The sequence below is a fragment of the Penicillium citrinum genome, assembly GCF_028827155.1.
Source record: "Penicillium citrinum strain IBT 23319 chromosome Unknown utg000001l:1.0-4955037.0:1.0-4956770.0, whole genome shotgun sequence".
NCBI lineage: Eukaryota > Fungi > Ascomycota > Eurotiomycetes > Eurotiales > Aspergillaceae > Penicillium > Penicillium citrinum.
Genome location: NW_026622686.1, coordinates 3,523,140 through 3,548,331, shown reverse-complemented (window position 1 = coordinate 3,548,331; position 25,192 = coordinate 3,523,140). Strand labels below are relative to the sequence as shown.

General features: G+C 48.7%; 8 protein-coding genes across 8 annotated transcripts; 6 read left to right on the top strand and 2 right to left on the bottom strand.

Moving 5' to 3' along the window:
• Window positions 1–608: 608 nt before the first annotated feature.
• Window positions 609–3,370, bottom strand: N7469_001336 (uncharacterized protein; the record flags this gene model as incomplete). The annotated part of the gene is made up of 6 exons (XM_056640256.1): window positions 609–1,813; window positions 1,870–2,146; window positions 2,197–2,828; window positions 2,891–3,167; window positions 3,238–3,299; window positions 3,367–3,370. 6 exons carry the CDS (start codon window positions 3,368–3,370, stop codon window positions 609–611), a joined length of 2,457 nt encoding a protein of 818 aa, XP_056506013.1.
• Window positions 3,371–4,263: 893 nt separating this feature from the next.
• On the top strand, window positions 4,264–6,561 carry N7469_001335 (DEAD/DEAH box helicase; the record flags this gene model as incomplete). The annotated part of the gene is made up of 4 exons (XM_056640255.1): window positions 4,264–4,889; window positions 4,966–5,224; window positions 5,280–5,698; window positions 5,751–6,561. 4 exons carry the CDS (start codon window positions 4,264–4,266, stop codon window positions 6,559–6,561), a joined length of 2,115 nt encoding a protein of 704 aa, XP_056506012.1.
• Window positions 6,562–6,961: 400 nt separating this feature from the next.
• Window positions 6,962–9,101, top strand: N7469_001334 (mRNA decapping enhancer EDC3; the record flags this gene model as incomplete). The annotated part of the gene is made up of 3 exons (XM_056640254.1): window positions 6,962–7,076; window positions 7,141–8,778; window positions 8,854–9,101. The coding sequence occupies 3 exons, from the start codon at window positions 6,962–6,964 to the stop codon at window positions 9,099–9,101; spliced, it is 2,001 nt and encodes a 666-aa protein (XP_056506011.1).
• Window positions 9,102–9,676: 575 nt separating this feature from the next.
• N7469_001333 (PPIL2 family peptidylprolyl isomerase) lies at window positions 9,677–11,607 on the top strand (the record flags this gene model as incomplete). The annotated part of the gene is made up of 4 exons (XM_056640253.1): window positions 9,677–9,686; window positions 9,744–9,760; window positions 9,843–11,035; window positions 11,100–11,607. The coding sequence occupies 4 exons, from the start codon at window positions 9,677–9,679 to the stop codon at window positions 11,605–11,607; spliced, it is 1,728 nt and encodes a 575-aa protein (XP_056506010.1).
• A 1,309-nt stretch (window positions 11,608–12,916) lies between these two features.
• On the top strand, window positions 12,917–14,697 carry ptcG (type 2C protein phosphatase PTC1; the record flags this gene model as incomplete). Its single annotated transcript, XM_056640252.1, has 2 exons — window positions 12,917–14,182; window positions 14,245–14,697. 2 exons carry the CDS (start codon window positions 12,917–12,919, stop codon window positions 14,695–14,697), a joined length of 1,719 nt encoding a protein of 572 aa, XP_056506009.1.
• A 1,006-nt stretch (window positions 14,698–15,703) lies between these two features.
• Window positions 15,704–16,896, bottom strand: N7469_001331 (mitochondrial 54S ribosomal protein mL67; the record flags this gene model as incomplete). Its single annotated transcript, XM_056640251.1, has 2 exons — window positions 15,704–16,468; window positions 16,609–16,896. The coding sequence occupies 2 exons, from the start codon at window positions 16,894–16,896 to the stop codon at window positions 15,704–15,706; spliced, it is 1,053 nt and encodes a 350-aa protein (XP_056506008.1).
• A 334-nt stretch (window positions 16,897–17,230) lies between these two features.
• Window positions 17,231–19,156, top strand: N7469_001330 (putative UV radiation resistance protein (UVRAG); the record flags this gene model as incomplete). Its single annotated transcript, XM_056640250.1, has 2 exons — window positions 17,231–17,311; window positions 17,363–19,156. 2 exons carry the CDS (start codon window positions 17,231–17,233, stop codon window positions 19,154–19,156), a joined length of 1,875 nt encoding a protein of 624 aa, XP_056506007.1.
• A 935-nt stretch (window positions 19,157–20,091) lies between these two features.
• N7469_001329 (uncharacterized protein) lies at window positions 20,092–23,455 on the top strand (the record flags this gene model as incomplete). The annotated part of the gene is made up of 5 exons (XM_056640249.1): window positions 20,092–20,209; window positions 20,298–22,145; window positions 22,196–22,243; window positions 22,303–22,604; window positions 22,667–23,455. The coding sequence occupies 5 exons, from the start codon at window positions 20,092–20,094 to the stop codon at window positions 23,453–23,455; spliced, it is 3,105 nt and encodes a 1,034-aa protein (XP_056506006.1).
• Between the last annotated feature and the right edge of the window lie 1,737 nt (window positions 23,456–25,192).

The following is a 25,192-nucleotide window of genomic DNA, read 5'->3' as shown; positions in this document are numbered from 1 at the left end:
CCCTCTTTTTCATCTCTTTCATCTCAATCACTCTCTCCAAACATCCCAAACGTGTATATTCAACATGCCTCTTTCCCTTCTTACTCGATATCCTTTTTCATGGTGAAATCCTTAGTAACGGGCATCGTCTCTTTATAGAGCCTGCTTGTTTCTCGGATTACTCTTGAGTTTTCTATTTCATGGCGTGGTTCGGCGTGCATCGGAGGTCATTCTAAGTTTAGCCCAAGATTCCCATCCAATTTGACTGCTTCAAGTTTTTCCATTCTCAAAATATCTATATGAATTTAAATACTCTGCCCCAAGCTATTCACTCAAGCTGCATTAGAACCTAAGGACTGCCTGGTAGTAGTCAAGCAGAAAAATCGACAATTTGGAGTGTTCGTCCGATGAAGTTTTTCTTCAATTCGTTTTGAGATATAGGTTACCATGATATACGGATCATGGAAAAGTACTGTTCAGTCTAATTAAGCAAATACCTTCAGAGATATGCAAATAAAAGCAGCCGCCGCAGGATGCTACCCTTCAAGACGCCGTTCGCGATACAATGCAATGCTTTGCTTTTGAGAATTCCCTCCCATCCAATGCAAAACGTCAGAAATACTAAACCATCAATCATCATCACCACCTCGTTTTACGGGCTGTTTTCTAGTCCTGCGTCCGGACCCCCAGCCAGTATCCTCCAGCTCTCTGATTTCACCAATTACTGTGGGGTCAGGTTTCTTCGCTTTCTCATTCATTTTCCCTGCATCGCGCAGGAATTCCGCTCTCATGGCAGCAGCATCTGGATCCTCGTAGTCTAGCTGTGTCATCTGCGGCTCTTGATTTTCTTCATCTTCATTGTCAATAGGAGCACGTGTCTTCTCTGCCGTGAAATCGAATTTGCCTCCACTGAAAATGGAAGATAAACTTCCAGCATTCCCCTCGACACGGCTGTTAGTGCGAGATAAAGAATTGTCGCGGGTTGGATCGCCACTGTCGAGTGCGCTTCCGAGTCCGTCGTCGTTCAACGTGTCGATGGAACTGGCGCGGGATACTGGGCGTGTAATCTCTAGTTTACGATTGGACGAATGGGATGACGCGCGACCTAGGAGAGGCTTGCGTTTCCTCCGAGCAGGATAACTGCTCTCATCGTTCGTTGTCGATGCTTCATTTTGTTGGCGTGACTTGGCTGCTTGGGCCTGCTGAAGGAGGCCCTTCAGCGCAGTATCGAGTGCAGAAGGCCCCGCAGATGAGGCCGTGATATCTTCTTCGGCTGAGCGTGGTTTGTCCGAGTTTCTGGCCGGTGACCCAGATTGCGATTCTGGGACTGTTGGTTTGGGTGCGACTTCATCTTCTTCTCTAGAGAAACCATCATCTATAATGGGTACGGTTCGTGGCTTTATTGCCTTTCCCGCTAGTGCTTTTTCTGTTGCGTTTTGGTTGGCATGTCCAGCAGCATCACTTGAAACTATTTCTCGCTTTCTACCACTGGATTTGTCCGAACTTCTCTCGCTTGTAAAGCCATCACCGGGCTTTTCGTTGCTTCCCCGGTGTTGAGAGACTTGTCTTCGGACTATGTACGGCTCAAAGGGCTTCTTTTGCCCGGATTGGACAGATATCCAGAACCAGTCAGCAGAGACAGCAGGAATGGCCCATTCGCTTGTATGACGAAGTTTGTCACGACTCGCTGTTTGTGGATCATTGCAGATAAGGACTGAAGCTCGTTGAGTCAGATACTCTTCATATGAAGCACCCATAAGCTTCACAAGTTTTGATAGATGTAAAAGGTCGATACGTGCAAATCCTGTTGAGCATATTCGCATGCCCGAGAACCCTGATGAATCTTAGAGATAAGGTACCACGAGGGGGGTTTAGGGGATTATATCTTACCCGGGAGAGGAAACTTGGGGAATGGCGTGCTCGCAACGTGTTTTTCTGGTGGTACTAAAGCTTTGGCATCAAGGCATCTCTCCAGCCACATATCCGTGACAACCTCACATTCAAAGGCCATGTCTTCAGTCGAGGGAATTTCAGATTTAGGAGTGGTATAGGGTACCATGATATAAAGTCCCTGTCCAGTTTTGGGGATACTTGGGCTTGAAAACTCGCTCAAAGACTTCACACATTGAGCACCATTATATCCAAGGTGTTCTCGCAGGATAGCTATCTGACAAATGTCAGTTTCCAGTGAAAGGATCCTCGAGATGAGGAGCTTACCTGCTTAGAAGAAAAGCCGTGAATGAATATATAAGATCCGTCAAGAAAGCCTTCGTTCGTAGGTTTGTTTTCTGGTTGTCGGCGGTTTTGTGTCGTTTCCGAGAAAGTCGTCTCGCTCGCAAATGATTTCGCAGCTTGGATCACAGGGGCCTTGGGCTTTTCAAAATCGTCTTCTTCTTCCCATTGATCGTGTTTTGGCTCTGTCGATTCGGTATTTGTGAGACCCATGCCAATAATGTCCCCCCAGATGTTCTCGTTTTGCCCCACAAGCTTGGTGCTTGCGGTTCGACGAAGCTTTTTCCTTGGCCGTGGATTGATAGATGCATCCTGATCGGTCCCTTCTTTCCCCGTCTTGTATTTACCTGCAGGCAACGATCTATTCCATGCCCCGACACCTTGTTCTCCCAACGGCAGCATGGGATGGTACTTCTCTTCGTCTAGGATCATTCCGCGCTCGATGCAGTCGTGGAACCACTTTACGGTGACGATTTTGATATTCCATTGCGTCGCAAACTTGTATTTCTCACCCTCGCAATTCCGCGCAATTAGATGGGTGACACTCTTAGTCAAGTCTTTGCGAAACTCGGCACCATTCTCTACGGTCAAGTCATTCATCTGATTCCGAAAGGTCACTGCGCATGTCCTTGTTAGCGTCAAATTTATCCACAGAACCCTTTTTTATTGCACAACTCACTGTCAGAGAATCCAGTGATACAAATTGTCAGGCCAAAGAATGCTGGCAATTTGTACTGATTTTCGAGCCTTCGAACATCTGTGTCCTCGTCCTGCATCCACAGTTCCCGTACAGCTTCGATCCACTCGGGTTTTAAGACGAGCACATCGTTCCGTTCACGCGCAACAAACTTATACTTGGGCGAGTCCGTTGCTCCGACGAGGAGATGGGTAACGTCCGATGTCAGGTCGGGTTGTTCAATTGCGCCCATTTCTTTCGCGAAATCCACTAGTTGCGTCTGAGATGAAGAATCCCGGTGTTAGTTGGTCAATCTGGGTAGGTAACGCAAAAATTTTGAGAATACAGACCCTTCGTTCTGGTGGAACAGATGTGAAGCAAATGATCGCACCCAAGAGTGGGTGCTCCTTGTCTATGAATATGCTGGTTAGAAGTCCGTAGTACACTCTGGCGGGGGCTGATGTTTCATAGACACTTACCCATGGCTATTGACCCCGCCATTCTGCATGGCACAGCACCCTCCACAGCACACTCTCCAGTGGGTTTCCTTGATTGATTTTTCAATCTCTTGTATTGCGAGGAATTAGGATTGCAAGTGCGCGTGTGCAAATGAGAGGGTCGCGACGCCATCCCATCGTGGATAAGTGACCTCACGTGCTGATAAGCATGGAGAGCTAGCTGCTGATTGGTCAGACATTTCATTCTTTAAATGTATACTATGTACAATCCAATATGTAGAGGCTGTGAGCAGACTTGAAGAGCATAATTGGCACATTGGAATTAACTAAGGAGATATATATATATATATAGAATTACTTCATATGGAGACTAGATGCCATTTTCTACACTTCTAGCACACTGGTTCAGGCGCTAGAGCTAGTAATAAACATTATTTATTCGATTCTGAGAGCGTAATCAGATTGCTGCATACTTGATATTGCAGTATCAATAAAATTGGAGCCTTGAGCTGACTGATCAAGTAGCATCAACAACCATTTATATGTAGGATCTATATAGTAAGTAGCCAGTTACCAAATAATTGGTGTGTCTATCGGCTTGACTTTCATTGCCACGCCCTAAGCGGATCATCGGCCACGCACCCACTTCAATTAGCGCTTGAGCCACTCACATGCCGTCGTTCATCAAATTGTCACGCGTCTCGCGCACGCGTTTGTCACGAAAAGCAATCAATAATTTCAACGACATACGCTGTTCTTTCTCCTTTCACCACTCTTGAGGTATTTTGGTTTATGCAGGTTAACCGGGCTGGGAGACGAGCTACGGTATCATTGCGGTCATTTTCATCTAATTGTCCCAAGAAAGCGACGGCATCGGCATATTTGTCGGCGCCGCGTCCCATCCCAGAGCAAGTTGCGATGTTCAAGAGGGCCATGAATGACCACCCGGGAGGGTCGGCCAAACCCTTGCAATCCAATCTTCTTCGTGCGAACTCGACCCTCTCGTCCAAGTCCCAACCGTCTCAGCCGGCTGGCGTCAAGCGAAAAATTGACATGACCAACTCGAGCACCTCCGCGCTGGGCTCTCTCCACAGCGGGGTCTATTTTGATGAGAATGATTTTGATGATGATCTTGACCTCGATATCGATGAGCCATTGCCCTCCGTTGCCCCGCCATCTACAACTGCCGCGAAGCCCGACCCGGTCGTTTACCCAGATATTGATTCCATACCGTCGATAAGCCCTCCAGATCCCGCAGCGCCGAGCAAATCCACGTCGGATGTCAATTATCCTGAATTACCTCCCAATTCCCAAGAAATTGCCGGACCACCCAGCAGTATGCCACTGCCGTGGTCTTCGTCGCCGCCTACCCACTTTCAACCGCCTCCCAAACCACGCACATTGCCATGGCTGAAGGAGGCTAAAGAAGAGGAGCCGGCACAGGTCAAGAGGCCCGTTCAGACACCAAGGCGGCAGAAGCCCGCAGATTTCTGGAACAAGAGTGCTAGTGCTATAAAGGAGGGACAGAAAGAATTGAGAAGAGAGTCTAAGAGACCTCAGGTTGATGATCCAGCAAAACAAAACCTTGCGCCCCCCTAAAGTTCCCGGTGTATTTCTCAGCGACGAACAGAGAGGTGTTTTGGAAGCTGTTGTGGACCGCGGGAAAAGTATATTCTTTACGGGATCTGCAGGTACTGGAAAGTCTGTCCTGATGAGAGAGATCATCAAGAAGCTACGCATCAAGTATAAGCGGGAGCCGGACCGTGTTGCAGTCACCGCATCAACTGGTCTTGCGGCTTGTAACATTGAAGGTGTCACCCTTCATAGTTTCGCTGGTATTGGGTTGGGTAAAGAACCTGTTCCAGAACTGATAAAGAAGGTAGGCGGCTACAGAATGATATTTTGAATGATACAAAAATGTTGACCATCAGCAGATCAAGAAGAACCAGAAAGCAAGGAATCGTTGGCTCCGTACAAAGGTTTTGGTTGTTGATGAAGTATCAATGGTAGATGGTGATCTGTTTGATAAACTCGAGGAAATTGCGAGAAGTATCCGTAACAACGCACGTCCATTTGGAGGCATACAGCTTGTTGTCACAGGTGATTTCTTCCAGTTACCACCGGTTCCTGAAGGCAGCAATCGCGAGGCCAAATTCGCATTCGCCGCAGCGACCTGGAATACGACGATACAGCATACGATCCTGCTGACGCACGTTTTCCGTCAACGTGACCCCGAATTCGCGCAGATGTTGAACGAAATGAGATTGGGGAAAATCAGCCCACAAACGATTAGTGCATTCCGAGCTCTCTCCCGCCCATTGGATTTCCATGATTCCCTTGAGGCCACAGAACTGTTAGTATAACCTTTCATTATGAGAGAAAGTTACCAGAATTAACATTCCCAGATTTCCTACTCGTTCCGAGGTGGAAGGTGCTAATTCCGCACGGATGACGAAGCTTTCCGGTGAATTGATGACTTTCAATGCGATAGATTCAGGAACGATCACAGATCCCAAGTATCGTGAGAAGTTGTTGTCCAATTGCATGGCCCCACAAATGATACATCTCAAAAAAGGAGCCCAGGTGATGCTCATCAAGAACATGGAAGATACTCTCGTCAATGGCTCAATTGGTCGAGTAGTAGCCTTCATGGACGAGGGGACTTTCGATTTCTATCGAATGAACGAAGGAGCTTTTGCTGATGGCGAGGATCATCCCGATGGGCTCGATGACGCGGTCTCTCGTGCTCGCAAGAAGCTGAAGCCATTGGCAAATCCAGAAGGAGGGATCACAATGACGCGAAAATGGCCCCTAGTGAATTTTATGCAACCCGATGGCACTGAGAGGCATCTTCTCTGCCAACCTGAGACCTGGAAGATCGAGCTTCCAAATGGTGAAGTTCAAGCACAGCGCCAACAAGTGCCACTGATCCTTGCATGGGCCCTTTCCATTCACAAGGCTCAAGGTCAGACATTGCAGCGAGTCAAAGTTGACCTGGGACGCGTTTTCGAAAAAGGACAAGCCTATGTGGCCTTGAGTCGAGCCACTTCTGCAGCGGGGCTGCAAGTCACACGCTTTGAGCCCCGCAAGGTGATGGTGCACCCGAAGGTGATTGACTTCTACAGCAAGTTGGTTTCTATAAGTCAGGTCAACAAACCAAAGAAATCCCAAGTCGATGAAGACTTTGAGGGAGATTCTGCCTTTGATTTTCTATAGTTTTAGACGATGACGATGTAGGTATCCATCTGGTATGATATTGGTCGAGCTTGTGTTATCTACACATCTACCCAACTCAGAATATTCATATACCCCAATTACTATTGTGCCTCCAGAGGGATATTGTAGCTTCTGGTCTCTGAATTCTTTCTATGTACATCCGAATCATCCTAAGAGTACAGCTATATTACGCCAATGAGTCCCTGCAAAATAGGGCTTCAGGGTATGACGACTCGATAAGCTCCCCTCCCCACATTCTCTATCAACACGTGACAGCATCTTTCCGTCAAAGCTGCCTGAGCACCTTTGTCCGCCATTTATTCTCAACCCATCAGTCGCACCAATTGTTTACTTCTGTGCTCGAGCGGTCACTTAACCTAAACTGTGGAAGATAGTGACCATGGCCTCCGAGTTCATTGGTTACAACGTGCTCGTAAGCCTGAAAGCACCCCCGGGCGGGAAGCTTCAAGGCCAGGTTGCTGATGTGGTCGGACAAAGGTTGATGCTTCAAGATGGTAAGCAATGACAACCCGTGGCCTTTCCTGATAAATAGAAACGAGCTAATTCGACTCTGTTAAGTCACACTCCTCTGGAATGGCCAAAGGCTCGCGCAATATTCCATTGATGCGTCCGCTATCACAGACCTTTCTTTGCAATCGACGGGCGTCGTTCCTACGCAGCCTCAATATGCGCAAGTTGCTCCCGCAGCCCTCCCAGAAACACACATGCAACCTCAAGTCCCACAAAATTTCGTCGACCCAGCAATTCTGAGCTATGCCAAGCCCGCTCAACTTCCTACTCAATCCCATCATCAGATGCCGGCCGACATTCCCCCAACTGTTACAGCGTCTCTCACCGAACCATTCAGTGACCTCGAGCTGAACGTGAGCACTGGGAACAATCAGCGGGCGCCACAACCAAAGGGGCATCAACAAGTGCAATATCCAACTCCGGCTAAGCAAATCTCGCGACGCAAAGACCATGTCAATAACGATGTTCCCGCACGAAAGCATGGTGCGGCTGCAAGCACCAATCCAAAGAGTAAAGGATGGCGTCAAACTGCATTTGTGGAACCAGCCACAGAGGTGACTGAAGTTTCGCCTGAGGCCGTTCCTCAGGCTGGCACGAAGCTACGAAAGAAGAAAACACGCCGTACTTATGCTGAAAACCCGAGTGGCTGGGCCACAGAAGATGCCACTGATATACAAGAATTGGGCGACTTTGACTTTCAAAGCAATCTTTCAAAATTTGACAAACGGACTGTCTTTGAGCAGATTCGAAATGACGATACAACTGCCGATGAAGCTCGTCTGGTTAGCTTCAATCGCAAAGCGAAGCCGGGCACAAATGGTGGTAAAAATCTCCACTGGACAGAGAATGTGCTCGATAGTCCACAGAATAGCGACACTGGTGATGATGCGGAGCAGATTAGTGACGCCAGACATAGCAGTGAAAACATTTCCGGACGAGAACGGTCACGAGCTTCTGGCCGTATGCAATCCCGCAAGAGCAGCGCGATGTTATCACAGCCAATGGTGCCGCAGATTAGTGCTCTTGGCCGCAGCCAGCTGAATACTTCACGCACGACGAGCCCTCGACCAGGCCGGTCTTCTGTGTCGCCCATGGTGGCCCCTAGCGTATCTGGCGCATCGCTACGACTGACTACAACTAACCGCAGCTGCCCAACCGTGAGTCCTCTACAAACTCTCGAGGTTGAGCAGATCGCCGTGACTGAGTTTGGCCTGAGCGAAGACATAATGACCGAAAACGCTGGCCGTGGTATCGCAGAGGCGGCAGTTGCTCATCTTGCTAGTGATGCTGCTGCCCCAACAATGCTGGTAGTCACGGGAAACCATAGAACTGGTGCCCGGGCTATTGCTGCGGCACGTCACTTGCGGAACCGCGGTCATCGCGTCTCAGTCTGCGTGCTTGGTCTGGAGCACGAGGCCGAGCTGTTGGAGAACTGCCGCAAGCAACTGGATATCTTCCGGAAAATCGGAGGTCGAGTTCTCAAATGGGAAGATCTATCGACTAGGCTCTCTTCGTCAGAATTGGTTCCTGATCTGGTGATCGACGCTCTATTTGGCATGCATCTAGCTTTTGATGACCTTCGAACGGACGACCAAGCCGTGGCGTTCGAGATTATCTCATGGGTGAATCGGGGTAACATTGACGTCCTGTCGGTTGATATTCCATCGGGAATGTCGGCTTCAAGTGGTGAGTGTTCCCCTATGTTCGCCTTTTCAGCTTTTGGCACCGGCCTCTTTTGATCTCTACTAACTATCCATATAGGAGAACTGACCACAGTAGAAGGCAGTCGACTTTGCATTTCCGCATCGTCGGTAGTGTGTCTTGGTGCTCCCAAGACTGGTGTTCTCAACGCGCTTGTATCCGGAGCTGCTTTCGACTGGAACCTCACCGTTGCCGATATTGGTATCCCGCAAATTGTATGGCGCAAGTATGGCACCCGCCGTCGACATGGAATCGATTTCGGAAACAGATGGGTTGTTCCACTCCATTACCAAGCCCCAGCTCAATAGACACCAAAAATCAATCACGAACGGCCTGAAATCCATCATTTATGAACAAAATCATTCGTGGCGCTTTTACGGGGTTTGGAAAATGGTGGGGATACCTTGTGGCGCTTTCGGAGTTTCCTGTTTAGCCCACCTTCAATTCTCGGGCGTCTTTGTAAATGTATCATTAGCGACAATCTATGCTTCCAAATTTCGTTTACCCTGCGGGTTTCAATGTTCTTGACTAGTTAAATTTAACTTGGCAATGGTAATATTCGTGGATATCAGCCTGTAACGTCGACATATATTCTTAAGTGAAAGTTTGACTCGTTCAAAACTTTCTATTGCAATAAGACTAGCTGTGCTGAGTTAAATTCTCGCTTGCCTGATGTGCTCTATCGCCGACCCTCGTCTCCAATAGATGTCTGCCCTCCCCGACTTCGGGGAGGGCAGATGGTAGATTAGGCTTATGCCTGGTATTCGAGGTGTCATTTGGCGAGCTAACCCGAATTAGGCTAGTCCACCCTGCGTCATTCTCGCCGTCTTTTCGAATGGAAAGTGAAGGCGGAGCTATTGCTAATATTTGAGCTTCAAACATCATGGGAAAAGGTAAGGCAAAGTTCTTGGATCAATTTGAAGTACTTTACTAACATGCCTGCAATTTAGGAACCGACAAGCTCTACGTACGCGATCTCTTCACCCCTTCGTTATAACATTCCCCGCTGTCGCATATTCAAAGGCTTTGCTAACGATCAGTGAGTATAGATCACACATTCTGAGTGGGCATCAGAGGATGCTTTCTCAGCCAGCGCTGGCGCTGGAGTATCTAAGGCTAGACGAGGCGGTGGACATGTGCCTTTCAAACGCCTTCCTTTCAATTTTTGCTCTCTTTCCCTACAGCCCTTTTCGCATCCAGTCTGCACACCTTCCGGGACCCTTTTCGATCTAACTAATATTCTGCCATGGATTAAGAAACATGGAACGAATCCCGTGGACGGGTCGCCTTTGAAAACCTCAGACTTGATCAAGCTCACCATTGCGAAAAACGAGGAGAACGAATACGTCGACCCGGTGACATATAAGGTTTTGACGGACAACACACATATCGTAGCTCTACGAACTACCGGAAATGTGTTTGCCTGGGACACAGTTGAGCGACTGAACATCAAGGGAAAACTTTGGCGTGATTTGGTTACGGACGAGGAGTTCAGCCGCAAGGACATCATTACGTTGCAGGACCCGCAAAATATCGAGTCGCGCAATCTCAGCTCGTTCAACTACATCAAGGATGGCGAAACGGGCATCCTAGAAGATCAGCAGTCATCCGGTAGTGTCAATGCCGATGCGTTGGGAAGTTCGGCGAAGATTTTAAAGGCGAAAGAGGCCGTGGCTAAGGCGCGCGCTGAACGAGCCCAACAGCAAAGTGGCTCTGCTTCTTCAAAAGTGATTTCCAAAGTCGGATCAACTGGCACAAATGCCTCCAAATCAGCATCGTCCCAGACAGGGAAACCTACTCCGTACAACGCAGCACGTTTCACAACTGGCAAGGCTGCTGCGTCTTTCACTAGTACAGGATTAACACCACATACCTCAGCCGAGCTGGCTGTCTTGTCTGAAGAGGAGTACATGTTGAAACGCGGCCGGGTTAAGGGCAAGGGCTACGCTCGACTGAACACGACTGCTGGCCATTTGAATGTGGAACTTTACGCGGAACATGCACCTAAGGCTGTGTGGAACTTCATTCAGTTGGCCAAAAAGGGTTATTACAAGGATGTCACTTTTCATCGAAACATGAAAGGGTTCATGATTCAGGGTGGCGACCCCACCGGCACTGGACGAGGAGGGGAGAGTATCTGGGGGAAGTACTTTGCAGACGAATTCGAGGGACCTTTGAAGCATGATGGACGTGGAACACTGAGCATGGCCAACAAGGGGAAAAACACCAACAGCAGTCAATTGTGAGTTGAAGGCCAGCCTATGTTGGATATCGAAAAGGATCGGAGCTAATAACCATTGTTCTAGCTTCTTCGCTTACCGTGCCCTGCCTCACCTCGACCGCAAGCACACCGTCTTTGGTCGACTAATTGATGATCCTACTCCTTCATCTACGACTTTAAACTCGCTCGAGACTCATCCAGTTGAGTCTTCCACTAATCGGCCCACCCCAGAGGTTCGCATCAAAGATGTCACCGTTTTCGTGGACCCATTCGAGGAATTCTTGAAACAGAAACAGTCAGAAGGCCAGCAAGAGGCTACTGGTGGCAGCGGAGACGCAGCAGAAGATGAGGAAGCTTCTCGTCGTGTGGACGATGAACGAGTCACCTGGACGGGTAAGCGAGTACGTGGACCTGGTGCTGGAGCTAGCGAAAGCGGCTCAACTGGCGTTGGCAAATATTTGAAAGCTGCGCTGGCCGATCGTGGTGGAGAAGAGGATGAGATTGTGGAGTATTTGGAGGAGGATCCTGAGCCCGAACCTGTACGGAAGAAGGTCAAGGGGACCGGAGGCTTTGGAGACTTTAGTTCGTGGTAATGTACTTCATGTTATAGTACGCCTGGGAGCTCCCGCTTGTATACCTGATGTCTTTTCTTTTGGGATGCTCTTCATTTTCTCCGCCCTCGAAAAATGTTGATGGCGTTCATTATTCGGAAGCATATGTTTATAGGGGTTGAGGCAGTGGAGTTCAGGGGGTATCTGGACCACCAATATGACCTATCTACCATCTATGCCGAATTGGGGCATCATGAGATCCTACAGGTTAAATATGGGGGCCATGGTAATAGTCTACTATGTAGTGCATATATAGTAAGGAGGAGATCAATAGAATAATCACTGCAGGGCTAGCAAACTCATGGGATGACAAGACCAAAAATGGAAATACTGCAAATGTCCACAGTTTGGTAAGTCTGATACGATGATGTGATCTACTCCGCAGAGAGTCACCAGATGTAGAGGACGACGGCATGGTGAATTCCCACCATTTCCCCCCTAGATATTCTGTATTCCATTGCTTAAAAGTCAGTCTCTTCAAGAATTCTCGACCTATTCTCAATACAGACAAGACTCCCCGCTACTCGTCTTCTCGATTCTTCCCAATAGTCTAGCTTCACTCAGCTCCACCCTTCCTCCGTTCTTGGCTTCTCCTCCGCCCAGTGCCGCGCAACGGGGCGGAGTTCAGGTCACTTCCTCCGGCATATCACATTACACAACAACTTACGCCTTCCACCTCCGTGTTCAATCATCCTTCCCCAGATCCATTATCTTACGACTACGGTATGTTCAACTTTCTTCCTTTCCATCACACCAGGGAATGAATGTCCGGGCCTTCCGGGAGGCGGGGTTTATACCAGCAGCATCCAAGCATGAGCGATAGACGCGCGCAGGCCGCACCCCACAGATCAATGCTTGAATGCATGAAGCTCGAATCAGCCCAATGGGCCGATTGAGATCAAGTTGTCATCCTGCAAATATTGGGCCAAGTCGAATCGTCTCTCTTTGCCATTCAGCTGTTCTCCTTTGCCATCATTTCCCCATTGCTTCAACTCATCTCTCCTCTCAACCTTTCCTGCATCCTATTTATCTTTTGTTGACGGGTTCATCAAATCTCTTTTAAGAAATACACTCATCATTAACACCTATAAAGCTATAGTTTCAACCCTCCCCTCACTTCCTCTCCAGGCCGATCGCTGCTACGTCAGACACCAACGCCGCTCTCATTCTCGCCCCCGCGCCAAGTCCAACTTCCTTTAAAGTCACCCCGCCATCCTTTTCGAGGGATACAATCAAGCTGGCAGGAAATAAGCGCCGTAGCTTTTCTTCGCAGGGTGGGTTACTGAACAGAATGTTCAGTGGCTCTTCGAGCCCACCCAAAGATAAGACCGAAGCCACTGTACCTGGAATCGATACGAACTCCCTGAATAGCCTCCAGCCCGAAAACGCCAGTCCTCGCGAGAAGCGATTCTCTCCGCCTGGTGCCGGATTTTTTCGTCGACAAAGTGAAGACCAAGGCCCCGCAGGCGAAAAGAAGCGCAGGAGTAGCACCGTTACCAAAGCGGCGAGCTTCTTCAGTAACGCCAAGAACTCCCTCTCCCTGAACGGCACGCGCGAGGGTACTTCCTTCAGCACTAGTCCTCAAGTCTCAGACAGTCCTCTCCAAAAGCTTGGAAGAATGGATCCAGCCTTGAGTGTCCCGCAAGGATCCTTCAACAACTCCGCTGGAGAGTCAGTACCGACTACTCGTTCGTCCTTCCGCGTTGGTGTGACAGAAGACAAGAATCGAAAATGTCGCCGGACGATGGAAGATACACACGCCTATCTGTACAATTTTCTTGGCACACCGGCCCCGACAGCCTCGCCTGACATCAATGGCAATGATCCTCCAAGGGACGCGAACGATTCTCAGACTTCCGAAGACTCCTTAAACGCGGTGGAAACAGACAATGGTTATTTCGCTATCTTTGATGGACATGCGGGTACTTTCGCGGCAGAGTGGTGTGGTAAAAAGCTTCATTTAATTCTGGAGGAGGTCATGCGCAAAAGTCCCAGTACACCTGTGCCTGAACTTCTCGATCAAACGTTTACCAGTGTGGACCAGCAGCTGGAGAAACTGCCCCTCAAAAACAGTGGCTGTACTGCAGTAACCGCGGTCCTCCGCTGGGAAGATCGAGTTCCTAGCTCAAATTCAGCCACTGGCTCTGCTGCTCTTGCCCCTGCTGCGGCGGCAGTGAAGGGCGATGCCAGCTCTGATGCTCTGGAGACCTCGGTTCAAGATACCCCCACTGAAGGTTCCATTCCCAAATTGCAAGATAGGGCTGTTCGTCAACGGGTGCTGTACACGGCCAACGTTGGAGATGCTCGTATTGTCTTGTGTCGCAATGGAAAAGCACTGCGCCTGTCGTATGATCACAAGGGAAGCGATGAGAACGAAGGAAAGAGAATTACCAACGCTGGCGGACTAATTCTCAACAATCGTGTCAATGGAGTCCTGGCTGTTACTCGTGCTCTTGGCGATACCTATCTAAAGGATCTGGTGACTGGACATCCTTATACCACTGAAACCGTGATACAACCCGATGCCGACGAGTTTATCATTCTGGCTTGCGACGGGGTGAGTTTGATTCTAAATTTCCTTTTCGACTGTATTTTAATGACTAACCTTGCTCCATCTAGCTTTGGGATGTATGTAGTGACCAGGAAGCTGTTGACCTTATCCGCAACGTCCAGGATGCTCAGCAAGCTTCCAAGATCCTTGTGGATCACGCTCTTGCGCGCTTCAGTACAGACAACTTGTCCTGCATGGTCATCCGTCTTGACTCAAATCGCGTGAAGGATGTGGTGAGCAATAAAGTGGATCCGATCGGAGTGGACGGTGACCCATCTGCAAATCTCAATCGTGGCGTGAGCGAAGCCGACAAGATCGTGGAGGGTGCGCGAAGAAGCATGGCCAATGCTGGACTTGCTGATAACCCTGAGCTTGCAGAGCAGGCGAATGAGGAAATACTGGAGAAGATGGCCAGCAATGACAACCAAGAACCCGGGCCTGAGCTCAACTTGGACAGCAATCATCAACTGCCATCTGTGGATGTCTTGAGTCAAAGTAATGTGCCACAGGAAAGCAAATAATTTTGTTCAAGCCTTTGACGAGACACTTCTCAGTGCACCGAAGACTTTCAAGGTGTAGCAACCAGATAGAACGCGGTCATATGTTTTCCTTGTCTTCATTTTTTATGACTTTTGGATGCTCTTGAATCAACCACTCGAGCCCACGTTTATTTCACTATTTTCACACCTCTTCTTTCCAGTTTCTTCTTCTATCATTTTCTGATTTTACCTGTTGCACATCGGCGCCCAATTTCTGGAACTTACAATAACAATCGCCCTTCACGCTTGTTTCTCTTGGTGCTGTTATCAAGGACACAAGCCGTCTAAGTGCCCGATACATGGCAGCATCGCCGATTTATTGGGCTCCTTTACCCCTCGGACTGGCTGAGGTTTATGAGATTAAGACTTTCTGTTTCTCCCTTCTTGTTTTCAAATCACTTTTTTTGTGGTGTCTGTATGTATGGTTATTTTATTTGCACTACGTAAATCGAGACTCGATCGTTACAATCTGCAAAGACAGATGAATGTCCCTGAACGTACTGGTTAAAGCCAATATTTCACCTTGCTACTATGTGATTAATATACTACTACTATAGTATCACCTGATGGTACTACTGGCATTAAAACCGATGGACAACGGTACAATATATTGTACAAAGGTGATCATTATCTACTCTGGATTGAGGACCTCCTCAATCCAGTGTAATACCACGAGTAATCATAGGTAGTATAGTAGGTCGTTAATTCTATAGAAAGAAAGAACAAGAAGCCAATTGCTTTCAAAAAAGTAATATTGAATTGCCTAAAAATACAATTTATGCAGTAGATAGTCCTTACACCTGAGTGGGACACATGAAAAAAAAGGAGAAATACAAACATCACCCATCTCGCCTGAGCCCAAACGGAGAGGGGAAAATGATATCAACAGGAGGTAGTAGAATATCGCTCAATGCGGCCTCAGACAAAACACAAGGCCGGTGAAAGATCATTCAAAAAGCATCGTCGTCGCAAACAGACTAATGAGTGCTTATTGCTTTTCTTTTCTCTCATTGAACTCGTGCTCAGTAACGACCTCTTCGCCCTCAGGACGAAGTTCAGAACCAATGATGGCACTACGCTTGAGCTCCAGCTCGCCGTGCTGCACATCAGCAGGCCAGCTCTCAGCGAAGTAAGCATCGTGCACGTCGCGCCAGAGAATCTTCACGTCCTTTGCATCGGCAGGATATTCACCATCCACCTCACCAATTTCCACATCGTCCCCAGAGAGATCACTCATACGCTTTTCCAGCGCGGCAATGTGCTCTGCATTCCATTGCTGCTGTCTCGCCAGACGCTCCAAAGCCGCACGGCGGCGTTGACGAGCCTTGCGGGTCAAGTATCCACGCTTGGAGGTTTGTTCTAAGAGTCCGTTCGCGATAGCCTTCTCCTGAATGGCGAGGACTGCTGCAATATCCGCCACCGAGGTAGCCTTCTGATCCATGAGGACACGCGCACGTTCCTTCTTCTCCATTGGATGACCGATTCGCTTCTTATTCATCTTGTCGAATTCCTCTGCGGCTAGAGGGTCCTTTGGTCGCTTCTTGTCCAGGTACTCTTTTGTCACGGTGATCATCTCGGCCGGCGGAGAGAATTGGCGCTGCATGGAAAATTCGCGAAGGAGTTGATAGGCGCGCAGACCGAGGCGTGCATCGCCGAAGTGAACGGAGTAATAGGGAACCCACATATCTCGACGGAGTTCAGCGGGGACGGTCTTCTTGCCGTGGTAGACCATTTGGCGGAGGAGGTTGGTTTTCTGCAAGAGGGAGTTTGTGGTTAGCCTGGTTTGGTCCTAATGTTGGATGGCACAGTTCCATGAATCACAAATCGACGTTCGACATCCATTCCGACAATGAGGCCGAGTCTCGACTATCAGTTCAAGCGGTAAAATCTTACCTCTAAGTATCGGGTCAGAGAATACACAACTTGCTTCGTCCGAACATTGTGGTAGACGAAGATGTGCTTGCCGTGGGCGACCGCATTCAAAGCCTTCTGTAGCCGCACGGTCTCGCGATGTGAAGCCTCCTTGAATGCATTCGAGTTGGCCTCTCGAGGGCGTCCTTGAATAGGAACTTGAGACTTCACATCAATGGGTCTGCGAACAAGTTTGGAGGTCAGAGCAGAGATCTTGGTTGCGTCCAAGATCTTCTTGATCGGCTTCGCGGCCGAGGTTGAGGGGGCCATTGCGGCCAAATATAGTATTCAGTGACTCGAAACCGGTGACTCGATGGGCAATACCAATCGATTTATCGCGGGTTTCGGGGGGATTGGCGCGATGGCGTTGCGGTGTTGGCGGAAGATGAGGACGGAGGTGGATTTTTTGACGGGGCAGCCGTCGTCTTGGCACCGCCTGCAGGTCTCCGCATTGCCTTATCGTTCTACTTCAACCCTCAATTGCTCTCACAAGTTTGATTGCTCCACCCTGGCTGGTGATTGGGAGCATGTATTCCTCTCAAAAGCTATTGCATACTTACTGAGTACCGTGTATCCTCCCCCCCGGTCGACCCGAATCTCCGCAATGGAGAGTACGGGCGATGTGGACACAGCTCCGGGGCAGGACGCCGGCGTGCGCAGGGGAGCCCCGTTCCTTTACCCATGGGTATGCTCGTGACGCTGAATTTCTGTATATTATGATCTTAACTTCTTTCAGAACCGCAGGCTGCGCAACGTTATTGGAATTTGGGTGCGTAACTTGGACGTGACCCCGCCGGCAACTCGAGGTCGCGGCAGGACGATTGACGACGACGATATCCCTAATAGCCTAAAATCCCCCTCCAAATTTCTCGCACAAAATGACAGCCAGACATTACATCAATCTAGGTCATATTCGGACCTGAAATCGTCAGGGAGAGAGGATGGCTATCTTGAGAATCAGAAACAGAAGAAACCCGAGCTAGGCCCTTCGCGCCGCCGCAGTCTTCTACCCTGGAATGACCCGAACCCAAGATCGCGACAAGAGAAGCTTGCTGGGATTGTGAAGAATCGTATGGCTGATACATTTTTCACCATTCATGCCGACGGTATGGAAGAGCCTTTGTATATCAGTGAAACCATTAAGAGGTCGACCAACCCGAGCTTTCAGTTCTTCGACCTCAATGCATCATGGCCCTTAGTATGCCGATTGGATACGATAATCATTAAGTTATGGGTTCAAACGGACAATATGACCCAATTCCACCTTCTCGTCGAGTTAAAGCAGAATCTGCGATATTTACAGTTTTTGGGCAAAAGTCTGGATAATTTTCACCAACCTCTACCAACCAACTGTCTCGTTTTTCACCTAACAGATGGTGTCTACGCTAATTTAACAGAAATTCCCCCGCTGGAGAAACCTTTCGATGGCGTGAGTCGCCGGACACTCGTTGAAGGGACTGTCCTTCCAACTTCTTCGTATGACCAGATGACGAAAATGGTTAATCTCGACCTAGTCCTCCAAGATGCGCTGTCGACGACGAGAAACATCGAGACACAAATAGGCGAGACTGTTCAGAAGAACGAAGCGGAATTCGGACTCATGAGCAAGGCTGCGGCCGCAAAAGAACGATGCAATTCAATCAAAGGGCTTGTAGATGCCCAGCGGAAGATAGTCCAGAAGACGCTGAAACGCAGAGAAGACATCAAGGCTAGTCTCTTATATCGCCGCACGGCAATGGAGCATGGTCGGGCAGTTATGGACAAGGAACAGACGCATTTGCCTGATGCTAAAGAAAAGCTGGCCCATAGCGAACAATTGCTCAAACACACACACGAAGACACCAAGGGCCAAATACGCCGGATTGCAGAAGACTTGATGAATGTGTACCCCATTGAGCCAATCCCCGAACAAACACTGGGATTCACTATCCGAGGACTGGAATTACCAAATTCGAGCTCTAATGGATTTGGGGATGCGGATCCCAAAACCATTTCTGCTGCTCTGGGATATGCAGCCCATTTGGTGCATCTTCTCTCCTTTTATCTTTCAGTGGTGATTCCCTACCCGATTACTCCAAGCAGTTCGGCATCTCTGGTTCGGGATCCCGTTTCCAAGGATCTTTCGCAACGGGTCTTCCCACTGTACCCGGTCGGTGGGGACTACAAATTTGGCTACGGCGTGTTCTTACTCAACAAGAACATTGAATTTTTACTCAACAAGCAAGGAATCCGCGTCTTGGATATCCGTCAGACTCTCCCGAATCTGAAATATCTCATCTATGTATTAACTTCGGTTACACAAGAAATACCGGCCCGAAAGACTGGTGGTATTCGAGGTCTCTTCACAGGAAGGTATACACCCAACCTATCTCGCCGCAACAGTGCCGACAGTGCCGTCTCTGGCGAGCTTATCCAGCCTCATAAGCCTTCGGATGGTCTGGTTCCTCGCATGAGTGAGCTTACCCTGAAGGGCGCAGCCAAAACCCCAATTAACGCTGCTGGTCCATCCCTCTCACAGCGGATGACTTAAGACTATCTCTTCGTTCCCCTTTTCTTGTTCCTTGGTACCTCTTTTCGGTTTGATATTAGCCTGCTGGGATATTTGATTTGTCTAGCGCGGATACCTAGGGTCCTTTTTTTTTTACGTTTTCTTTTTCCATGTCTGTACATTATTATCATTATTGTTTCGGTACTTAGAGGCGCATGGCACATTCACATGAGGATTGATTGCATCAGCAAATTGAAAGTAATACCATAAAGAAACCCCTGTGTTCGTCCACAGGTAATTGCATTGCATTAAGGTCTCGGGTTGGACTTATCATAGTACACTACTACCAGTGTAGTAGTGTACTGGGCTCAGCCTAAGGATATGCTGATTCCCACTGAGCCGATGCCAAGCGGGTAGATATCCTCTGGACCACGACCCATAGTACTGGCGGGCATTGTGCTAGAACAAACGGATAATCTGGTGCGAGAATACGAGATCAATGCCAGAGTTCATAAATATTCATTCTTTATGATTCTGTCTATTATAGCCTCATTGATGACGCTCCAATAGAAGCGGCCCCAATCCACTTCGATGTTGGCGATGTAACTCTTACACTTTCTGTTACCCCGCAGGCTTCAATTCCATTATACAATGGAAACCGGTGGCTGGTCCCTGGCGAGGTGGATTGCGAAATTTGCAAAGCCTAGAATTTTTTTATTTTTATTTTCATTTTTGTATTTCGATTTTATATTTTTTTTTTGGTCAATCTTTTGTGCAAATTCTTCTACTCTTCCACTAATCCTCTCTAACTGTACATACACACTTTCCATCCAATCAATTCCCGTACATAGTACATACAGTGCTCCGGACTGTATGAGAGTCACCGCCTTCCAGCTTATCTTCGCTTTGCATCGGCCTTTTCCCCCCAGCTTCCCCAATTGCCAAATCCACTTAAAATCGACCTGCAATCAAGCACGATGGGCCACGATGCGGATGTCGGCAAGTCACCTTCGCCCTCCGCTGCCCCGCAGCATAGGCGCGGCTATCAGGCTTGTGATCCGTGTCGCAAGCGCAAAGTGAAGTGTGACTTGGGCAGTACGTTCTCAATATATACCCTTTCCCCGGAACATTCCCCTCCCCCACACTAGCTGTTCTAATAACAAAATTTAATTGCATCTATCAGGTGTCGATAATCCCCGTCCCCCTCCATGTGTAAGATGTCGTCGCGAAAGCAAAAGATGCGAGTTTTCAGCTACTCGTCGCAAACGCAAGCTCTCCGACGCCGAAGAAGATGCCGAACCCTCCGGTCCGGTGCTCCAACGTGATAAACGAATGATGATCGGCGAAGTCTCGGTTAAAGAAGATGGTTCACCATTTCCCGCAACAGAGCCTTCACTTGAACCTGAGGGATTTCGTTCACGCCAGAGATGGGCCGAGCCATCTGCCACACCTGCAGCCCCGGCTGCCCAACGATATACCCCAAGCGCTCCAATCTCCTCCTCTAGACCTCTCGTGGATTCAAGAACCCCACGTCTACCCCAGTACGCTTCTGATCGTAACTCAGTACCCGGATATGGCGGGCAACCTATGATGAATCGGACCGCAGTCGAGCTCTTGTCGCCAGCTATCACGAACACCCATGACGCTTTACATCTTCTTTCAGAAGCCGCCGGCAGGACCGAAGACTTGAATCGCCAAAGTCTCGAGAATCGTTTCAATACGAGACAATCTGTCTCCTCGTTTAATTCTGGCCCCTCTCCACTGGCACATGGGAATTCACCTGGGAATATCAGCGGATCTTTCTCAAGAACTCCACGGTCTGGTTTATCCGGTGGCGGCCATAATGGCTACTATCAAGGTGGTGGTACTGGTACTGGTGCTGGGTCCGCAGACCCCCAAATTTCGGATCCCGCAGACCACCAAGAGAGCTCGACCAATACCCAAGATCCCGGATACGTTGATGCGGTTCGAGCATGGTCACGACTCCGTTTTGTTCGCGCTGGATGGATGACCGTGGAAGAAGGCATGAATTATGTGGCTTATTACTACGAAAATCTAGCCCCAATGAGTCCCGTGGTAACACCAGACTACTCGCAACCCTCAACACATCGAACATTACTCACGGAAGAACCCGTATTAGCTGTGACCATTCTTACGATTTCATCTCGGCACCTAAAACCCCAGGGCGAGGGTGCAAGTACTCGGGCATTCTATATTCACGACCGTCTTTGGTCATATCTTCGCGGCATGATTGAGCGTCTATTCTGGGGACAAGAGAAATTTGATGCTGGTGGTCCAGGTATTCGCGGCCCTAAAAGCCTAGACTTGGCGCCAACATCTGGACGACCGAATGCCAAGGGAAACTTAAGAGCATTGGGAACCGTAGAAGCGTTGCTCATTCTCACTGATTGGCATCCACGGAACCTTCACTTCCCCCCTGGCGACGATGAAAACACGCTTCTAGACACGGAAGCACAAGCATATGGCCGAGACAAAGAATTAGAGAGTGACAGCGAGCATACCAGGGGCCCGGCGGGCTCTGCGGAAGGACGACTCGCTTTTCAGAAATGGCTGGAGCCGGCATGGCGATCAGATCGGATGTCGTGGATGCTGCTCAGTACGGCACAGGCCTTGGCCTTTGAGCTTGGCGTTTTCGACCACAAGAGTGAGCCGAAAGGAGGCTCCGAGTCTCCAGCAGAGCAGACTCGGAAGCGCCGACTGCGACGCTTGATCCTGGTGTTTATCACCCATAGCAGTGGACGTCTCGGGATTCCATCCATGCTTCCGTTGCCGGAATGGGGTCAAGATCCTGCTTCTACTACCGCTGATACAAACGAGGGCGATTCAGACTTAGACCGCATGCAAGATTGCTGGATGGGTATATCAAAGATAGTGTACCAAGCAAATCACCAGCTGTTCGCTTCAAGTGAGCAGACATCAGAGTTGATCAGGAGCGGGAGATACCGTGAGCGAATCGATTGGTTTCAGCCTCAACTGCGAGAGTTTCGACATCATTTGGACCGTGTGAACAGTGAGTTCGTACTGGCCTTACTCTGATTGCAATTGCTAACAAGGAACAAGTGTCCCCGGCTATGCGGAGTGTTTTGATTATTGAATATGAGTATACGCGTGAGTAACGATATTCAATTATTTGGACCGACAAAGAAATATATACTGATATAAAATAGGACTATACGTCAACTCGCTGGCTTTACAAGCGGTCGTGGACCGATGGACCACAATGTCTAACGAGTCAGCTCAAACCCAGCCCGGTCGGCCAGGAATGGGACCCTCCGCTGGTAGCAGTGGCTGGTTCCGAACACTGATGGAGCTTTATCGTGTCAACGAGCAATACATCCAAGAAGTTGTAGATGCCTCTCGGCGAATCTTACAGACCGTATTGGAAGGGCTGGTACCAGGTGGTCGACTCAAACACGCACCTATTCGAACCTTCTTCCGCATTTTGTCTGGAATGATCTTCATCTTGAAAGTAAGTTTTGCTAGTCATACTAGTCAGCAAGGAATTTAGCTGACGAGACTCCAACCATTTAGACATTCACACTGGGTGCTCGTGAAGACGACGTACGAGTATCTTTGGACCTGCAGGATCGGACGGTTGAGGCACTGCGGACCTTTGTCGTGGATGACGTTCACATCAGTAACACTGTTGCTCGATTGTTAGAACTTCTTACAAGTAGCATTCGCACACGCTTTTTACGATTTGCACCTCACGATCGCGGAACCGATGGAGACGTACACGACCGCGGCTCAGCACCAGTTTCACGAGCTCATTCTCCACCGCGCGAGCCTATATCGGGTCGTCGTGACGGCCCGCAAACCCCTTGGTCCTCAGCTCATGGTCACGATACCACACCGAGCGGAAATGGACTGGGGTATATGGAGAGCAATGGTGCCGGTGGACAACCGATCGGGTCGGGACATGATCCACTGGCCAATATTCCATCCCAATCTATTAACTCTTCAAACCTGAATGTTTCATTCATGCCACCTCCGCCATCTGTTTACTACAACTATTACGATTCCAACTCGGCAATGTCGAACAATGATATCAATTCGCCGAACCATGTTGTTTCGTCCCAGTCTGTTGGTGACACCAACGGGGGAGCAGGCACATCCGGTACACTTGACTGGTTTGCGCTACCCCTGGACCAATTCTTCAACAGCTCTACGGGGGTCGTTGACCAGGGTCTGGGTGGAACTGGACCGATGCTAGGTGAATTCGATATGCTGGAGGTATTGCTGAATGAAGGGTATGATGGCAATGCCAACGGAGAAGGCGAGTCTGGGGGTGGGGCACTTGCGTCTCAGTTTTTGCCCTGACAGATGACAGCCATGACATGACAGCATTTGACAAGCTCGATCTTTCGAAGGATCTATCTGGATGTTGACATTTCAAACTTGATGAGACACGTACATTTCCCTTTTTTCTCTATTCCCCCTTTTTTATTCTTCCTTGGTCCGTTTCCCCGATATACCCCTACAAAATCCCCGCCTGGCGTCTTCGTATTTCTGTATGTTCTGGACCGTGATTGGCCGATATAGCAATCATCTTGAAACAAAGTCATTTTCTCCTCCCTTTTTTGTAATTTTTCTTTTATGTATTATTCCTGTCAGAAGTGATTTCTGGACCCATTGCGGTCTTTTTGTAATTGATTGAACTATACCTCGTAAAATATTGTGATTGAAGACCTTCTGGCCGGTCTCCGTCGGTCTCAAGATTGCGGGCCTTTATGACATGTCTAGGTACTACCTAGTAGGTAGCGACGTTGTATATACTGACTAATTAATTTAGTAGTTTCATCGTCCGATGGATGATCTTCACATGCTTAATCCTTAGTCTTGGCTCATCTTTTCAGCCTCGATGATTAGGCTATCGGGTGGCTTGAGTTCAGTCTACTGTATTTCGACAGGGGTCAAGGTAGTATACAACTTCATGATGCAAATTGACCCATGATGGTCTCAACTGATGCAATGAAAATTATCCCCGTCACTGCGGGTATGAAAGTTAGAAGTAATGGTACTAGCACCTCATGCAAGTATCCATAGATGCAAAAATACAAGCGCTATGCCCAATTCCGTTCCTGCGACTTTTCGGCGAGCCCGAAGCATTTCTTGTGGATGAAATTATAGTACTTAATTTATGATCAAACCGAACCTATGATTCTCCTACGTCGATACAAAATCCTATTGGTAATGTAGTCTATCCTCGTGGATTGCTTTACTATTTCGTCGATCCAGTCCGGACGATCCCACACTCTATTCAGATATTGCGCAAGTCTGATCTAGATAGATCATCACATCGAAGAATCATGCTGCAACCTGCAGGGCTGGATTCTGCATAGATTAATTGACTCCACAGTGCTTACTCGTAGAGGATCTGGATGTTCCTTAGTGGAGTTCTTCTGTCAAAGGTCATATCGTTCCAGCATCGATCAACATCAGTCACATTAAGACTTCTAGGCACTTCTCGGCGAAATAGCTTGTTCGTGTCGAAAACAGTGTTCAGGGTTCAACATGGCGTACATTGTGCTCTATGCATCCTAGCATTGACTAGTACTTGGTCTATTTATGAGTAGATTACTGTATGGGCAGATCGCGCCACAGACTCCGACTGATTGGAATATCGAGAACCACGCAGACGACGGAATCACAATTCTTCCCGAGGACCGTGTGTTTTTCCTGCTTTAGATTGAGATTTAGATTACCACGAATCAGCTCATTCTAAAGTACTATGTGCATATAGTATAATCCTGTATCTAGGCCCGGGCCAAGTGGAACTCAAGAAGGTTTCAAGCGATTGATTCATCAGTGGATAGAGTCCTCCAATGATACTTATCCACCTTCATGAAACTTCCGACTGGTGAAGAGGGCCGCAGACGCGATGTGACCTCGATTGGAGGGGAAAATCTAGTGGTTGTCAAGTAGGAGAAGTGATTGGCTGCTAGCGGAGATAACGGCTGAAAGTGGATGAGGATCGTCAGGGCTTTAGATGTGATCACTTTGACTTCGACATTGTGTTTGTACAATGTAGTTTGAGTCAAACCAGCCTTGACGGAT